This window comes from Hippocampus comes, unplaced genomic scaffold (assembly GCF_001891065.2).
Source record: "Hippocampus comes isolate QL1 unplaced genomic scaffold, H_comes_QL1_v1.1 scaffold7, whole genome shotgun sequence".
In the NCBI taxonomy this organism is placed as follows: domain Eukaryota; kingdom Metazoa; phylum Chordata; class Actinopteri; order Syngnathiformes; family Syngnathidae; genus Hippocampus; species Hippocampus comes.
The window spans coordinates 9,204,816-9,224,103 of NW_017842060.1; the positions used below are offsets into that span (position 1 = coordinate 9,204,816).

The 19,288-nt window shown below is 41.6% G+C and overlaps 1 protein-coding gene across 1 annotated transcript in view; it reads right to left on the reverse strand.

Annotated features, from left to right (window-relative positions):
* LOC109511024 (multiple PDZ domain protein) overlaps positions 1-19,288 on the reverse strand; it is a 72,786-nt gene that overhangs the window by 33,030 nt on the left and 20,468 nt on the right. The window contains exons 11-21 of the mRNA XM_019861744.1: positions 17,941-18,154; positions 17,475-17,549; positions 16,863-16,942; positions 16,273-16,419; positions 13,757-13,942; positions 13,478-13,639; positions 12,796-13,005; positions 11,713-11,874; positions 9,112-9,235; positions 5,647-5,845; positions 2,679-2,912 (exon numbers count right to left, since the gene is read on the reverse strand). Coding sequence (XP_019717303.1) covers positions 2,679-2,912; positions 5,647-5,845; positions 9,112-9,235; positions 11,713-11,874; positions 12,796-13,005; positions 13,478-13,639; positions 13,757-13,942; positions 16,273-16,419; positions 16,863-16,942; positions 17,475-17,549; positions 17,941-18,154 — 1,793 coding nt within the window. The remainder of the gene's footprint in view (positions 1-2,678; positions 2,913-5,646; positions 5,846-9,111; positions 9,236-11,712; positions 11,875-12,795; positions 13,006-13,477; positions 13,640-13,756; positions 13,943-16,272; positions 16,420-16,862; positions 16,943-17,474; positions 17,550-17,940; positions 18,155-19,288) is intronic.

Below are 19,288 nucleotides of genomic sequence, written 5' to 3' on the forward strand. Positions count from 1 at the left end.
GTTTGTATTTTATTTATTAAAATGTAGCATCATCATTTTAATTGAGAATGAACAGTTGATGTCGGTGTAATCACGTCATATTGCTGTCCCCACATGTCACGAGTGTCAGTTCCACCTACATACAATACATTATTCCAATCACAGATGCCAGAAGTGGCCACGTTGAATGAATGCAGAAGCTTGTCCCGCGCTGACAGGCACATTGAACTTTTCCCGAAGACGTAAAAGTATTAAACAATCAGAATGGCCCTTAAAAAAGGGAAACTGCTAAAGGTAGTGTTGTTGGAAACGCTTGCCATACAGGAGCAGAAAGATGTGTGTTCTTCCTTGTGGTTTGTAACCAGACTACGAATGTGGTGATATTGTGATTTTTATCAGACAAATGAGAAAGCACCCACTGGTGATAGTGCGAGCAAAACATTATTTTAAAAAAATGATAGAGAGAAATTTGTAGCAAATTCATCTTTTAAATGAAATTTTGATTTTTTTTTTTAACAGAAAAAGACAAGTTTCCCATTATTGGTATGCTATAATCAACCAATGAATGACTTTGACATAGACAACACTTGAATCAGATTTTCTCTGTGTGTGCGTGTGTGTGTGTGTCTCTCTCTCTCTCTCTCTCTCTCTCTCTCTCTCTCTCTCGATAGACGCATACATGTTTACAAAATCATATGTTGCAGAGATTTGTTTTGAGCTATTGACAAAAACAGATCAGGTGGTCAAAAATGCAGACTTTGAGATTTTTCCCCAAAATACCCTCTTGAAGGTGTGTTTTTTAATTGCCCGGCAGCTGAAAGTTTAAAACTGTAGTTGAATTGGATGAAAATAACTTGATTAATAAACAGTGTGCATCATTAGCCAATGTGTTTTTCGTTGAAAGGATCTCAGGCTTGAGGATTTCACGGCAACAGTCGTTTCCGGTAGCGTGTCGTTTCTGTGGGATCATTTGTACGGTACCGAAAAATCGTTTCCCATACAAATCACCGCTCACTAGTTGACTGGACGCGATCAAATCTCTCCTGTGTGATCAACAAGATTTCACTGTGCCTGTATGTGTGTTTGTGGTGTAGTGTGTGAGTGTTTTTCTTCTCATCTACGTTCGTGGGGTTTTTCAGTGGTGGGGGGGCCGAACAGATAACGTTATGTGTGCATTCGGGTTGCTATTTTAGTCTGCACGCTGAGAAAGCGCAAGGATGACGTAGTGACATGGCGGCAAAAAAAAACAAAACAGAAAGGTGTATTACTTTTGAGATTTAAGAACTGGGAATGCCAGTCAGATTTTTCATTCGAATCATCTGAAGAAGGGCGTATCACTAAGCTCACGTGTGATGTATGCACAAAACACGAAAGAGAAATATGACGGGAGGCACGATTGCGAGGCAAGCACCTGAGAGACTGTTTCATAACGACTGTTTCATAACGATTAGCCATTAGATCTAATGACCAACTCATTAGATCTAATGGCTAATCGTTATGAAACAGTCGTTATGAAACAGTCTCTCAGGTGCTTGCCTCGCAATCGTGCCTCCCGTCATATTTCTCTTTCGTGTTTTGTGCATACATCACACGTGAGCTTAGTGATACGCCCTTCTTCAGATGATTCGAATGAAAAATCTGACTGGCATTCCCAGTTCTTAAATCTCAAAAGTAATACACCTTTCTGTTTTGTTTTTTTTTGCCGCCATGTCACTACGTCATCCTTGCGCTTTCTCAGCGTGCAGACTAAAATAGCAACCCGAATGCACACATAACGTTATCTGTTCGGCCCCCCCACCACTGAAAAACCCCACGAACGTAGATGAGAAGAAAAACACTCACACACTACACCACAAACACACATACAGGCACAGTGAAATCTTGTTGATCACACAGGAGAGATTTGATCGCGTCCAGTCAACTAGTGAGCGGTGATTTGTATGGGAAACGATTTTTCGGTACCGTACAAATGATCCCACAGAAACGACACACTACCGGCAACGACTGTTGCCGTGAAATCCTCAAGCCTGAGATCCTTTCAACGAAAAACACATTGGCTAATGATGCACACTGTTTATTAATCAAGTTATTTTCATCCAATTCAACTACAGTTTTAAACTTTCAGCTGCCGGGCAATTAAAAAACACACCTTCAAGAGGGTATTTTGGGGAAAAATCTCAAAGTCTGCATTTTTGACCACCTGATCTGTTTTTGTCAATAGCTCAAAACAAATCTCTGCAACATATGATTTTGTAAACATGTATGCGTCTATCGAGAGAGAGAGAGAGAGAGAGAGAGAGAGAGAGAGAGAGACACACACACACACGCACATTAGCCACAAAGGGATGGAAAGGAGAAAATATGGACTGGAGACTGGCACTGAACATACTCACGGGTAGGGGTAATTAAAGTGTCAGATAATAACTCAGCGCATTAGCACGAGTGAGGCTGCTGGGAAAGTGAAGTTGTGTGATGCGTTACACTCATAAATTCCTAAGGTGAACACATTAAAGAATTTACATTCCCCATAATGTATAGCTGCACATTTCATAGCCTCTCTGCAGCAAACATATCAATATGTGATAGAACAGTAGCCTTGCGGTCCAATAAAGTCATAAAGCCGAGACAGGTTTATCTTGCACCAGGTCGGGATTAGGTGAGCATGAATAATAGGCTGGGAGCTGTGGCGCTTACATTACCTCGAGTCGGCATCTGGATTCACACTTGGGACTATGGCTGTGTCTTCTAATGGGAACCTGGTTTTGCCTGCGGTCACACCAGGACCCGCGGTTTTACACTGGACAGGGGATCTGGCCGACAATTGTTCTGGCGGTGTGGGGGAGCAAGGTGGGTCTTCTAGGATGGATGCCAGTGGGGGCAAACGCAGTCGGGTACGGTGCTCATCCACCTGGTGTGCCGGCACATAATTTATACTAGAGGGATGGAGGATGAGATGAAAACACACAATCGTTACAAACAGAAACTGACAGTACAATAATGGACAAGTTACGTGGGAACACAAGCGCAAAACATCTCTACTTTTGGACACGAATGGTACTAGAGCAAAAATGCAGTCTGGGCCAGATGTTTGCGGACAATCAGTTTATGACGTAAAAGTCATCTCCTGCCTCATAATTTTGTCAGAGCAGATGGCGCTTGCAGTATTGATTACGTTGGGTTTTTTTTTTTGCTTTCAGTTCAAACCTGACTTTTTGGTACCGGTGGTCGACTGGCTCTCGCTAAATTGTGCTGGTGTACCTTATGCTGAGTTTGCTTAGTAAGATATTTAGTTAAAGATATTGTATAGTGTGAAACAATATACTGCATGCTAGCTGATTAACTTCTGATCCACTTTCCAATTTCAAAATGTTTTCCAATGCTAAACTTGCATCATGTTTATTCAACTCAAGTGTCAAGGAGACATTAAACGCTCCCTCCCGCTTTCCACTCTTCTGCCAGCGAACACGCTGTTTGAATCGGCCGAACGGGCCAATTTCCTCCTTTCCACTCATGATAGCAGATTGAATATGTGGTTGCTGAACTGTTGTGACTGAGCCATGTGGACAGCCTGGCTTGTCTCAGCAGAAGCACTTTTTATAATGACAAGCCCTCACCCTTGCACGTCTGTCTTACTTGAAGGCTCATCTGCCTCCACTCGCTGCTAAGTTTGTCTGCCGTATTGTCAGGAGGAGGCAGTGTGAGCCTGTGTGTGTGTGTGTGTGTGTGTGCGTGTGTGTGTGTGTGCGCGCGCGACAGCTAAGCTTTCATGTGCATCTATGAGTCGCTGTTTAAAACGTTCCTTTATTCCGAAGAGCGGTGTTCAAGGTGAGATGAGAGATGAATTATTCACAGATCCCCCCCCCAACAGTAGGAAAAGAGTGTTTTGGGAGGTTAGGCCATTAAAAGGCTGCATGTGTGTGTACAAGCAAGCATGAATGAGAGCAGTTGAAGGGAATGAGTGAGTGGATATTTTGCAGGGCCACCGTGCAATGGGGATGAGGGACATCTTCACTCATACCCACAACAACTGCGAGTGCAAATACAAATGTAGCAAATACGCCTTTAGGAACTACTTAAAATGTTATTGTCTGAGTTCATTCAATCCAGCTGTGATGCCGCGGCAAACCATGATTGCAGTTTCAGTGTTTTCACCCCCATAAGGTTCACATTTTAAAATGCTGATTTCACGTAATTTATTTTCCATTTGCCGATTTTGCTTACAACACCTTTATAACATAAATTTCATTATAACGACCAATTTTTTTCCACAAAATTGTGCAAAGGACTTCGTTATGACATACCGTGGGAAGCTAACTGCCGCCGCAACCTTGCTTATGGACAAAATGCAGAGCGTGGGATTCCCCTCCATACAGAATGTATTTAAATCCGGGATTTCTAGATCACAGATTCTACTTATTGCGGGGGTGGTAATGGAGGAGGGGTCACTGCAGCCCATGAGGATATTTGCAAAGGGTGGAGCATACGTAGAAAAATGCCAAATGTATATTTTTATGATTCAGATACAGTAGGCAACATACCAATTATATGTTTGGAATCTTGGGGCCCACCATGAATATTCCTTGCAAACTGAGTTCTGAAAATCAATCGGTGTTTTTCTTGCAGTAAATATTAATAGCGAGATCACTCCGAGGTCATTTCTATTTCAAAGCTAATTTTCAGGTTTAATACCTACTGGCCAAATCAAGTCACGTCATATTCAAGTGCCTCATTTAGCTGCACGTTATTATAGACAATTTTATGTTTGCGAACTAACACTAAAAATAACATATTTTATGATAGGATTGTTTTATGATATTGTGTTATTGTATAATTTTACAACTGTTTGCGAGAACTCCACATAAAGTCTGCGATGAGGCAGGAAGACCCCGTGAAAGGTTTATTATCGCCACCTTGTTAAAACTCCTGCAATCAAACCTCCTTAATGGACCAATATGTATGAGGATATTTTATTGTGAGCACTGGTGAATGGATTGAACTAGAGCACTAAATGAGGACGTTACCTCCCGCTTCTTTCTTACAATCACCGTAAAAATTGAGCATTGCCAGAAAGTCCCTGTGAGTCAAGGGAAGTGCATGGTGGCAACGGGAGAGTCTGAATCTGAACCTTGGGGTCATATTCGATCATCATTTTTGAGGGACATAAGGAAACTGCAACCTTTTCCTAATTTTTCGACCTCCAAAATATGTCTCAACTTTGGACCTTCGCTGCGAATCGTGGAGGACATTTACTTTTGAGCGAAGAGCTGCTCACTTTTGAAACATCTTAAAACACACATCCCATGGTCACTCATTTAAGCAGATTGAAGAATAGATTCTTTTTTTCATAGGTTTTGACTGTTTATTCTACACTTTGTATACATATGTTTCATATTTTAACTATATTAACCACTCTGTGATTCCTCTCTGTGAAAAGTGCTGCATCAATAAAATTACTTCTTTGTTTAGCTTGGACTACCGAGTAAAGACAAAAATCCGGTTGACAAATCCGCTTTTTCCGACTTACATGGTATTGACTGGACTTTTGGCAGATGTTCCAAATGTCAGTGTGAACACTAAGTGACCCGGGAGCAAAAGTGTATCTCATGTTTGTGTGTGAATATGAAATACATTTTTTGGAACACTGGGAGAAAGTGATGCATGCCTCACCTGACCTCCGGCCCAATGACAGAGTGTCTCCGCAGCATTGACCGGGCCATGGCGTTGGTCAGGTTGGACGTAGATTCGCCGTTGATCGCCAAGATTGCGTCACCCACCTCGAGTCTGCCATCTTGACTGACAGAGCCCCCAGGGGCCACACTGCGCACCAGCATGCCTGAGCCATCCTTGATAGCACTCACCGACATCCCTGCCATGGCGCATGTGCACGCACACACACGCACACGCACACACACACACACACACACACACACACACACACACACATAGGTGAGAGGAGGGTTTTCTAAGCGTCTTTGAACACATGCCAAACAGACAGACAGTTGTCCAAACAGACACCTGACAGCGGCATAATCAGCATAATCAAGACAGACACTAGGCAGATTAGCACACGAACACGGCTAGCCACACATGCTTGACATTCACACAGCATCACCCCTGGCACTCGCACCTGAATCAAGAACACCCACGCACACACCCACGGGGGTCATAGGTCAGAGGTGACCAGAGGGGTAACACATTCGAGTTTGCGCAAACACTCGACTGCGGCTTTATCAGTCGGTGTGCTAGGCTGATTACAGGGTTGGGTAAATCATCCGCGCACACACATCACTGTATCATGAAAAACACATCCACCACACTATGGTCGTACATAATTTGAAGCTGGTCAAAGAAATGACTGCTTACTTTTTGGTCAAATAGATATTTTATTATTTTACATTAAAATTACAATACAATCATAGTGCATGGGAATACAATGAAAAGCGAGCGAAGTCGACAGGACAGAAGAGAAGACAGATTTCAAAGACATGACTCGTGAATGACAGTGATGAAGATCTCAAAATCCCAATGAGTTGAAACACGAACACAGATGGTTTTACTGCTAAAAATAATACTGCTGTTTTTAACTGCCTGTGAGGTGATTAGACTTGTAAAAGTGCTAGTAGGTTTACGCTACCCAAGACAGACTACAACATAAACTTAATGAGCAAGATGAAGTTAATTCAAACCCATCAAAACTAACCATCTGTTCAAAACCACCATGTCATATATTAAAAAATATTTGGATTGTATGTCTGATCTCGGAAAATTGAAAAATTGTTCTCGCTAATTTAGTGGTTTTACTGTAAATGGCACCTAATAACAACATATACCAAAAAAGTACTGTGTTATTAGCCACCATTCTGAAATCTTGCACCTCACTCACTTGATAAGAATAGATAGTTAACACTCACTCTTAACGTTTTCTATAATGATACAATAAATGCATTTAGCTAACCGCTGAAAAAATGCATACACTGTAACAAACACAACTATGTTTTGGGCTAAAATAATTATGGTATATAAAATAGTTTGACTGATATTTATGGCAACAGTGTGAGTTAGCACAACATGGCAAGCAAGTTGTTAACTCCAAAACAGTTTGCTGAATTGTTTTTATTTACTGTATATCTTTATGTTGAGGAAGCAATACAAGGGACAACTGTTCTTTAAACTCTTATTTCATTGGTGTGAAATACGAGAAAGCCAATATTCACAACAGCAAACACTGAAAATATTTAGTTGAATTGCCCGACTTGAAATTGTATTGAAAATTATTGTCTCTTGTTTTTTAACAGTGTACAGATACAGCAGAACATCTCATTTTGAACGTCCAGCCAGTTATTAACTTTCACGGAATTTATGTCTTAAAAGAAAATCATTCGTGCATGACATGAGGCAAGATTTAGCTTTTTCTTTGGATTTTATGTCTTTTTGTGACACCACCAAAAAGAAGTACCAGAAAATGTGATGATGACCATAGAATTGCACAGTGCAACTCAGGACTCGATAGCTCTGGTATGTAAATAATATCGAAAGAAAAGCGTGTTTACTATTTATATGAATTGTCTCATCAACAATTATTTGAACTATCAAGTATATTGCTGCGAAACATGAGTATAATCAAGGATTAAAACATTGTTTTCTCACGTAACATGTGGCACCATTCATTTGGTGGGCTGTGATATATTGTAGAAATACACTCATGAAATACTCCCTAGGCATCTTTTTCCAGCATTTATGGCACTTATTTTTTTAAGGTATTTAAATACACTTTAAAATACTACAAACTCATCTAAAAGCAGTTGGTATATTGAGAGAGACCACGAGAAAGGAATACAATGAATATATTATACTGTGTAAGTGTGTCATCATCATCATTCCATCTCATCTCATCATCATGCAGTAAACAAATCCAGTTTTGGGGAAAACTAACAAACTTATCATCTCTAAATAAAGATCAATAATCAGGCCCAAAGATGTACGTTATAACGTGAACCTACAGACGTTTCTTTGTTAAGTCGTAAAAATGGCGGATGGAAGCGGATTGAGGCTTTGAGGCATCCGTGAGACTGGTGTCGGAGGCAGAGAACATGATCTTTGAGCCATAGTAGTATGTGGGTTTATGCGCACTTATTATTATTATCGATATATATTTTTCACCATAACAACTAATTTGAAGTGGTTCAAATTATTTGAGAACAACAATTCAAAGCTCCTGAATGTTCAAAATATCTGAAAAGTAAGACAGTCAGCCTATTTCTTTGTTCTGTTGAAGAAAGCCATGCCATGTTTTTTTTTTTTTTTGCCGATATTTGACCATCTAGAAGTTGTTTTTTTTTTTTACATTAACAAGTGAAAATAGCGAGGATGGATACATTTGAGTCGGCTTTTTTTGTTCAAATCAATACCTGCAGCAAATAAAGAACAAAGGTAACGAGACACTGCGCTGATCGTGTCCGTTCAGAGTGCACCTTCACCGGCTACAAGCAGCATCAGACAACATGACATAACTTTGTGCAGATGAGATGTAAAAATATGAGCAAACAATGCAACTTTAGAGTATATACATGCCTGTGTCTACACTGGCTACAGAGTGAATTAGATGTCCAATTTGTCACTGACATGTACAGAAAGACACGTGGGCGTATTCGTATTTGTTTGGTTTTTTGTTTCTGCGACAAAATGCGGGGCATCCCAAAGGCTATTATTTATTTACAGACTGCTCCAAAACTGATTGATAGCAATGAAACTTAGTGTCAGTTTCAGTGTCCTGAGCAAAAAATACATATAGTGAGCTTGTTCGGGAAAAATGGACCGTCATAAAAATATATGTCCTTTTAGGTCAACATCAAACATTTCCCATCTCTGGTTTACATTTCTTCATAATCGGATCTAATATTTAATGCACACACACACACACACACACACACACACACACACACACACACACACACACACACACACATGCGCAAATACACCGTAGTGATATACTTTTGAGTATAAGAACCACAAAATTTCACCATTCCTCTTCAGGGCGGTCATCATCACCACTGCCTATTATCGCCATTATGGCCATTCCTGCAATGTACACACACCAGGACACCATCACCATGAGTAAGACGGAGGACATACCAAGGCTACGGTTGCCCCGGACAACTGTGATTGTCTTTTCGAAGCTGGTGCGTGGGGGCAGAGGAGGGACGGGCTGCATGTCGTCGTCTTCCTTGACACCAAAACGCAGATGCGGCTGGATTTCCTGAAAGGGTGTACACAGTGATACCATTCAGGTAGCTACCTTTTAAAATCATTTGAGCTCTTGTTCTGGCCATGAAACAACATTTTCTGCAATCTTTAAAGCGCAGTGATAATTGTGTGAATATTCTCAGCACTGTGACAGCGACAATGTGCCTATGTGCATGTGTCAAATCTGACCTATAGCAACTTGGTGATCATAAAAAAAAAAAACTTATAAAAGTAGCCTATTCTGTTATTCGCTAGGCTTTGTTGGTGATGTATAATGTAATAAGATTAATTTAGTTACTTGAGATAACTCACTGAAACGAAACTTATATGATATGATATGCGGCTATCTCTCTGCATGAAGTTATGTGAGATGTATGAACAGCTTTTAAGATGCAAAGTTCCATGACAATGCTCTTCTCTGTGATGTGTCAAATTTACAAGACATCTTTGGAGTCTCAAATGTTCCAATTTTACTGACATTGAAATAAAGATCTTGTGATGACCATGTTTTGACTTGAGAGCGGCTTAATTCGGTTTCCATTCATAACTGTCAAAACATTTATTCTAATTGGGTTTTGAGGAGATTTGTGGAGAGGATATTCTTCAACCTTGGCAGTTCCACTATATTTTAATGATTGCCAAATAAAAGGTTCAACACTGAAAAATCATCTTTGCTTGAGCAATCCAAACTATAGAGGGCTTGCACAAGATATCTGAGGATTTTGTCATTGCCATTAATAACCCAGCCGGCGGTTTATTGAATATAGTGTCTGCTCGGCAAATAGGAAGGTCTCATGAGAAACAATAGCACAGAAAAAATGTGCAGGAATACAGCCGCTCCTGTAGAGAAACATGTTCGCTTCAAGATTTTGACTCCAGCGGCATCCTGGGAAGCACAGGAGGCACGGCATGACAAAAAATAATTTAAAGGGTAATAACTTTGCAGGCTGAAGGCCTCGGGATTGCTTCTAGGATGGAGCGCACCAACAAAGGTAGACTCCTCTGGTCCCGGTGGATGCTTTCATAAAGAGAAAGGTTCAGTGAGGAGAAGTTCTTTGAACCTTCACAGGCAGCACTGAAGTTCAGACGCTACCTTTGCAACGGCTTTGATGAGAAACCTCAGCGAGTGCAACTATACGTGCGAGACAAGGGTAGATCATGTTCTTGTGCCGCACCGGGTGCCAGCAGCATGCGCCAGGCATACACTTACAGCGAGACACAATTGCAGGCAATTAAGCAAAGTCCAGCACAAAAGGCTGCCACAAGAGAGAAACGCGTCTTTGACATGGAGCACTTTCTCCGCACCTGACGCAGTGATATAGAGACAGCCGGCTGTAAGCTTCCCATACAAAACACTCGAGAGAACGGCCATGGTGATCTACTTTTAGACACGCCTGAGCACTCCTTGCTGCTTGTCACACTGACGCAGTGCAATTTTTACAATATTGAGAGCTACAAAAGGCAATACAATTGTGAAATGTATCCCCCTCGGACAATTCTTTCAGATTTCAGAGTGCGCCATATCATTGCTGTTTGATGAATAGGTATATGCAGTGAAGGGTTCGCCAGCAGTCAGAGAAATTCTTCCGGATCATTCAGAAGATTTATGTATTTCAATAGCATAGGAAATTTCCATCGGTTTGAATTACCGTATTTTCCGCACTATAAGGCACTTCGGAGTTTAAGGCACACCTTCAACGTATGGCCTATTTTACAACTGTTTTCATATATCGGGTGCATCGCATTATAAGGCGCATAGAAAAAAAGCTCCACTAGTGGCTGCAGCTGCATCCACTAGATGGAGCTACGCTAAATTGAATACAATACAATAGAGCTTCATTTATGCAGAGCTTTAACAAGCACTGCGGCTGTTGAAAAGCGCCGAACAGAAAATTTAAAATACCTCATCCCAAAAAAAAAAAAAAATCTGAATATTGATACATATATAAGGCGCATCGGATGATAAGGTGCACTGTCGGCTCGTGAGAAATTTGAATGTTTTAGACGTGCCTTTTAGTGCGGAAAATATAGTACGTAAAATTGAACAAAAACAGGCCCAAAAACGTGATGTGCTGTACATTTGCCTGCTGTCCTGTTTTAAAATTAGCTGCGCAGTGATGGGACATTGTGATTTTCTAGGAATGTGTTGCATGATGATGTGTGCATGTTTCATACCTTGTTAAATCAGTGAGAAATAACATTATCAGTCAATAAATATCCATCCATCCATCCACCCATTTTCTGTACCGTTTAACAACGGATTCAAAGTTAAACTGAGAAAATGTTTACATGTTTCAAATGCGTGTCTCAAAAGTGTGTCTCCAACTGCTGGCTAATCAGTACACAAGAAGTAGCTCTCGGTTCCAAAAAGGTTGGTGACCTCGACAGTAGAAAATGAGGAAGAAGCATTGGCAAAACACATGACAGCATCAAAGGAAAACAGCTGTCAGAGCCACATTGGTTAGTTTGAGTGCTGTGCGTAGAGCTTACCGAGTTGTTGCAATATGGGTGGACGTTGTTATCCGCCAGGTTGCAAGCGTTGGCCTCAGCTTCCTCAGCTAGCAGCGTGACCTGACTGTGGCTCTCGCTGTCATCACAGGATTCCCTGGTGCTTCTCTCCAAGATGGGCGTCAAGCCGCCGCAAAGTTCCAACTGACAACACACGCAGAGCAATTTGAAATGTAACAGACTATTATAAGAATATCCATGTATCGCCAAGCTGAAAAGTGTCAAAATTATAAATGCAGGAGGCAAGCGAGCTAGAGAAGGTACATTAGACACCCGTCACTCCTGCTCCTCTTGCCTCTCCATTTCGAGACTGTTTGAGCGTTGTGTTCACCTTGGAGGGGCATTAAATATTTAGACGGGCTGTAACTGAACCCCGTGGACCTTGTTACTAGGCCACAGTCGACAACAAAAGAGAACTGTTCTTAACCACACTCAGTAATGAACTTATTTTGGATAATAAAATATGTCTGTGTATTCTAACGACAATATTTATCACTGTTGGATACACCGGAATAAGTTGATGCCACGTATGTACACTTTTTAGCTAACTTATTATTATTACACCTACTAGGCACAGCTGTTTGAAATCTTTTGTTTTTATTTAGCGACATCAAAAGGGCGAGATCACCTGTGAGTATGACAGCATCGATAAAAACCTCAGCAACCGCAATAGTAACCTTGCATTTAATGAATGCTTCTCTGACAATGAAAATGTACCTTTTTTTTCCCAACTTCATAAATTTAACAGTTTTACCTAAGTACCGAATAAAGTGACAGGTACACTGTAACAAGGCCATCTGTCACTTTTGGGATACTTTCTCTTTCAAGTCAGGCGCATACTGTACTTTCAAGTGGACAAAGCTTCAGGCAATTTACTGAGACAAGGCTATTGTAAGTCACTACTGTATTTTCAGAACGACAGAATTAAAAACCGCCTCAGTGTCACTTAGTCTTGGCGTGTTGAACAATGTTTTAGATGGTGGTCTTGAGGCATTGTTTCCATCTAGCCTGAAATCTTTCTAAACATCCAGTACATGAACTGCACAACCTGTTTTGCCGACATACCGGCAGCGGCTTGGCAACACCAATGTGGACAGGGCCGTAACCAGTGGACTTCAGCACATGCACGGCGTAATCCAGACTGGAGCCTTCCAAGTCAGTCTCATTAACAAACATGAGGCGGTCTCCAGGGAGCAGGCGGCCATCTCGGTCGGCGACACCGCCCGGCACCAAGGAGCGGATTACCAGCACTGTTTTAGTGGCATCCTCCGGATCCTGCAAGACAAGCATATGGATGAGGCACATGAAAGAGCTTGACAGGCGACTTGAAAACTCTGTTTTATTGAAAAAAGGAGACCAACAATTTATCTCTGATGTTCCGTACACAAACATATTCATAATAAAAGCTTGTCCCCGTTTCTATTTATTTTTAATTGTGTTATCTGTGGGAGCAGTGTGGGAATAGCTAACTTGGGTTGGGTTGTTTTGATCATTATATTTTAAAATTCTTTCAAACTATTTTTTAGTCCCGTGCAACTGGGGTCTAAATTTGTTTTTATTTTTTTTTTCCCCCCAAGAAAGGTTCTACCCAATTTTATCAGATGAACTCTCTTCTGGGCTTTCACATACACAAGCTCTGCTAGATTGCCTTCTCCATTTTCTTCACTGAGGTGACGCTAATGTTGTGAGACTGCAGCTTATTCCTGTCTGGTCTATTTTTAGAAAGGCTAAGGGCCTTGTCTATTACCTGATAGTCCAGGATGCTGAAGCCCAATCCTGACTCCCCTTTCTCCAGCTCTACCACCTGTGCCTCTCTCTCCCACATGGCCAGAGGAGGTGACATCGGGGGCACACCACGCTTTGTGATGTCCTCGGCCGTAGGACAGGGAATAACGCAGCCCTGGTCCAACTGGGAGAAGAAAAAGAAAAAAAAAAGCTTTTATTCAGCTGGAGGAAAAAAGAATAAAAAGCATCCCTTCCATTCTCATCTGCCTCGAAACACACATCTGCCCGTTCCTGCATTCACCTTGTCATTGAATTCAGCCAGCAGCTCTTTCAGGGTGAGTTGGCCATCGTCCTCTTCTTCCTCATCGCTGTCGGGAATGGCAGGGGGGACAATGCGAGAACACACCAGGTAAACACACATGGGCAGCTCCTTGAGGATGTTGACCACCTCTTTGTGTGTCTCTCCAATGAGTGGGATACCGTTCACCTGCAAGGGAGATTAGAATATGTGCATGTTTCCACAAACACCGTACTTTTTTAAAATGCATACATTTCAGGGGCCCTTTCTTCAGGTGAAGGAAATTGGACTTTTTCTAGATTAGGAGTGGCCAAAACGTCGATCACGATCGATGGTCCCAAGGAATGTATGGGGAAATGGGGGAAAAAGAGACTTTCACAAAAATAAGTATTTAAAAAAATAAAATCACATTTTAAAAAAGCGGGTTACCTTTAACCTACGGTGGCGCATGATCTGCATCACCGGACGTTGTTAGCGGTCAGCAGTCTGCAACTGCAGCTTACGATCAGAGTCGTTGCCATGTATCTTTTTTTTTTTTTTTTTATTGTCATTCAATGTTTGTTTCATGTGCAATTCACTGATGGGAGTTTGGAGCGCCAGGAGAAACATTTTAAAATGGTACTTGTACGTACGCTAGTTTCTGCACTTAACACGCTGCAAAAGTCATAATATCATGGAATACTTTCTTTGCTTTTTTAGCAACACCTTATACAACAAGTGATACAATTAACCACTAGTCTGATATCTATTGGATAGCTCCTAGTAGTTAACTGGTAACTAGTTATAGCAGGTACGTGTTTTATTGATTTTCGATTTATAATACACTTATGATCCATTTGATTTACATTCATTCCTATGACACAAATTGTTCACACCTTAACTGATGGAAGTCATCAATCGCTGGTTTGAATACGAGGTGTGCCAGAAAAGTTCTGGGATAGCTGTCACAAAAAGATATATTTCAAACCCAAACTACCAATTTTTACTTGAAATGTAATCGTCCTCAAATATATAACGGTGATCTCAGCGCCCTGCAGCCATTGGACTTTTTCTCACATACTCTTATAGATATAGCACCTCTTCTATGTGCCAATTTGTCACGCAATGACAAGTTTGAGTGATGATGAGACCGGACTTGCTAGGGAAAGTCATCAGCGGTGATGAGTCATGGATCTACGTCAACGACCCGCCCGGAGATTCCAGAGCCGAAAAACCCAAGACGTCAAAGTCATATTGATCACATCCTGCGACGGGAAGTGTAATCGTCTACTGTGAATTCTTGCCACATGGACAAACAATTAACCGGCACATGTGGAAAGAGATCCTGCTGCGTTTATTTCGTTAAGTGCTTATGCATTTGTGGCAGGACAACTCATGGCTGCTTCAGCATGATTACCGCACAAGCTCACAAGGCCCTGAGCATCAAAGTTACTGGCTGAGAAGAACACTGCCATGCTGGAGCAACCTACTCACCAAATCTGGCTGTGACTTTTTTTTTATATATATCCCCAGGTCAAGGGTGTTCTCAGAGGGACCATTTTTGAAGACATAGACAAGATCAAAATGGCTACACCAATGGAAAAAAAAATCCTTCCAGGAGTGCAAAAAGGCGTGGCAGAGGAGGGCGGAAAAGCACGTTAAACTTCAGGAGGGTTACTTCGAAAGGGAAAATTTGCATTGTGTTGTTTGGATTTTAAATACTGTACTTCTTTTTATAATTCCAGCCCTGGCACTTGTCTGTCATACCTTCATGAAAGTGTTCACCCTTGGTGTTTGTTGCTTTATACAAGTGAACTAGGGGTTAGTCAAAGTATGGCAATGTATCAAAGCTAATTCTCATAAGCTACTGAAACATTATTTTCCGTGTACAAATAATTTGAATACAACTGAAATGAGAGTTGCTCCACCCTATATTAAAACTGTTATACTTTGGGTCAGAGAGTACAGTTTCTCTCCTATGCTGCAAAATTGTGGGGCTAGTTTAAAATTGGAGAAGTAAACCAGCTTTGCTTTGCTGGGATTGTGAAGTTAAAATCAAAGTGGGACGTATAGACTGCAGGAGGACAGCAGAGTCCCGCAAATGGCTGCAATATTTACATGGCCTTGGAGACCGGAAATGGTTTACAAATTCAACAGACAAACATCTCTTCACGAAGGACGAGTAATACCGTATGTGTGCATTCATGAACTTTATATTCAGAGCAGCCGTGGGAGTGCCGCACTCACACCCACCTTCTTATTACCACTTGGCCCCCTGTTCATAGTAATCACAAATAAAGAAATAAATAACCTTGCAATGCTAATGTCATGAACTCTGAGAGAAACACATCCCGACTCAGTTTGAGGCTGATGACTTTCATTGGCCTTGACCGTGTTTTCTTCCTCCGTGCACTGCCTGCATGTATCCAGGCGAGCTAAGAATGAATCCATCCATCCATTTTCTAAAAGGTGTAAACATTTCTTGGTCCAGTAGGACAGTTAAGAACTGTTCATTTTTTTTACAAATTCAAGTTCCTCACCTCGAGTATCTGATCCCCAGTGAAGATCTTGCCACATTGTCCAATGGGGCCCTCGGGTAAAACGGAGCACAGGTAATGATGCCCGGCCCGAGCCTCCAGGCTGATGCCGAAGCCACTTGTCTCACTGAAGCGCTCCAGTTGACAAACCTAAAACGGCATTACAAAAAAATTGAACATTGGCCAACACTGGGTAGCTTATACTTTTTTTTTCTTTTTTTTTTTTAATGTGAGTGAAGCTGTCACAATTTTCCTCATATCTATTCCATCATTCCTAAGGCAACACATTCAGTCAAATTGTGGAGACTGCTGACTTTATCATCATAATGTAGACAATACTGTAAATATACAGGAGAATGCCCAAAGGATTACACAGCGGTTGTCAACATCATACAGTTCTTGAGGCTCGCCAAAATTCTGTTTCATAGCTACTAGTACAAGTAAAAACACAAGACAAAACAAGGACATCATATCAGCCAAAATAAGTGGTCAAAAAAAAAACCACGTAGCACTGAAATGTGCACGTGGTAATGTACGAATCGTATACCGAATAAAATGGAATGCAATGCGCTTCAAGTTGTAAAGAGACGTACAATGACTTCATAGCTCGGTCCAACGGCACGTTGCCACCTCATCCTGAGGTCTTCTTCCTCTGCCGGTGTCAGTTGCACTCCTGGGATCAGAAACGCATGTCCGCATTTAACACAGTTTAATATGTTAATATACCACCTGCCAGTATTCACATTGGGCTAGGAGAGAAAGTGTTCAGTCATTATCTCTACTGTTCAATACAGAGAAGACAAACATCTGACCCTGGGGGCACTGCATGATGTCTCGACACAAAAGCCATTGAAGTGTGCATTATCACACCCGCTATCAGATTTCTTGGCAAACAAATATTTTCTTGTACTTGATCTTTGAATGCCTCACAGCAATCAAGGCCTATTGAACAGAGCTCCCCAATCAAACCCGAAGATCGCTGTCTAAATAAAGCCGTGTAGGCAGGCAGGCTGAGAGGCAAATCATCTGGAAGGAGCAGAATGAGTTGGATAAACACATGATTGCACAAGACTATAAATAGACTCTCATCAAAGAGCATGCTTCGCCGCCACATCGCCTTCCACAAGCCTACTTAAGAGTATCAGAGCGAGTCTCATCATCCACTTTGCAGACTGCAGTGCAGCGGAAGGGAAGCGAGAGCTTACCGTTTCTTGAATCATGTCGGGGTCGTCTGTTGGCGTATGCTGCACGCCGGGAGATTTCACGCAGCGAGCATATTCCTGGAAGGGAGCACGGATTTCAACAACCATGCATGTAAACACGCAACAAATAAACTCAAATGTATACTCATTAGGCACCCATACAATTTAATGAGATGTTCTGCAAGTGCTGTATCACATGTTCTGGATATACAAATATCGCCCTGACCGGGTCTGTCAAAACTGAGTATTATTACCTGAGCAAAGATAGCATTTGTACAGAATGTCAATATAAGCTTACAGGTTCAACAATAACAAGTGGTATTTTTTTGTTCACTGAAGCTCATAAGCTTAAAAGGCACCGAGGAATATTTAGAGAATGCATGTAGGGCCTGTGGGTGTGCTTCGCCATCGGATCAAATCGATACTGTGAAAGATACACCGAGTCTGTGATGCTTTTTCCACATATCACCTGTCTCATAAATCTTGTTCAGTCCCACTCTGTAAGGATTGCCCTCGTTGAAGCTGTGGGAGTGACGGAGAGGCTGCAGTGGAGGCACCGGGGGCAAGATGTGACGAAGGCAGACAGCCTTCCTCAGCAGCCTCAGTCTGACTACAGGACCCGTCCGCCTCAGCACCTCCATTGCACGCTGCTCACTGCAGCCCTGCAGGCTCACCCCATCCACCTGGGGAAGGGACGGACAGAAGCGAGGGTGACAGAGAGGAAGAAAGAGTCAAGAGCAGGAAATAGAATAGAGTCCATTTCAGGGTCAAACTGTTGCCATTATAAAATTGTGATTGATTTGGACAACCCGGTTTTAAGAAAGAGTCAGTGAGTAAAAATAGCTTACCTATGGATAATAAACTATCAAAACAATAAAAAAAAACACTCAGACTTGACTTCACTGTCATGATGAAAGCGTAATACGAAGGCGCATGTCAGATATGCGTTTGATTTAGATTGTCTTATAAAATAAAGCAAAACTGAACACATAAAGTGACCACCTACAAAATCTAAAAGTCTATGACATTCTTCCATCGTTTGCAAAAAGAAAAAAAGAACCTAAGCACAGTTAAAAATCCACCAGTCATACTTAAATCAATCTATTTTTGGGAGGAGGCAAACCTCTCGAATACATTTGTTACCAAGACAACCAGTGAGTCAGAGGTAGGGCTATTCAGTTTTGACAATTAAATACAGTGCAGCAACTTTTCCGACCCCTCTGGTGACTGGATTACATATAAAGCGACTCGTTTTTAGTGATGTTATTGGAAACTTCTGGAGAGTCTGAGATTCCTTCCAGGCTCACCTTTCCGCACACATAGTGCAAATGAATTGCGCTTGGGGGAAGCCACCGCTAGCTAATTTAATTATTGTGACAACACTATTTATTCAAGGTCAGGACACATTTTTAGGAAATGGCAGCTAACGAAAGACTTACTTGGTTGTTTAATTTCACACTTGATGGGTGAGCAGGCACGCCAGAGACCTAATTATTTGGACGCAAACAGTTGAAAAGTCCATTTCCCAGAACATATCCCCTTTAAGGCTCCAGCTTATCTGCACTGCTGTTATTCTGGTCTGTAACAAGAACCGACCTAAACTTGTGACTTTGTGCGAACCTTCCACTGGCTGTTCCACGACATTAAAATAAATAAACAAGTGGATTTGAGCTTGGATACTTTTGTGTATCATGATAGCTACTTGTTTGAGATGTTTATTGTGATTCCCAGACTTTTTTGCTTCTTTTGCTGCAATCTTCAAGCAAAAACAAAATAAAACAAAGCAATGTGTAGCGGTACAAAATGTGCTCTGCAAT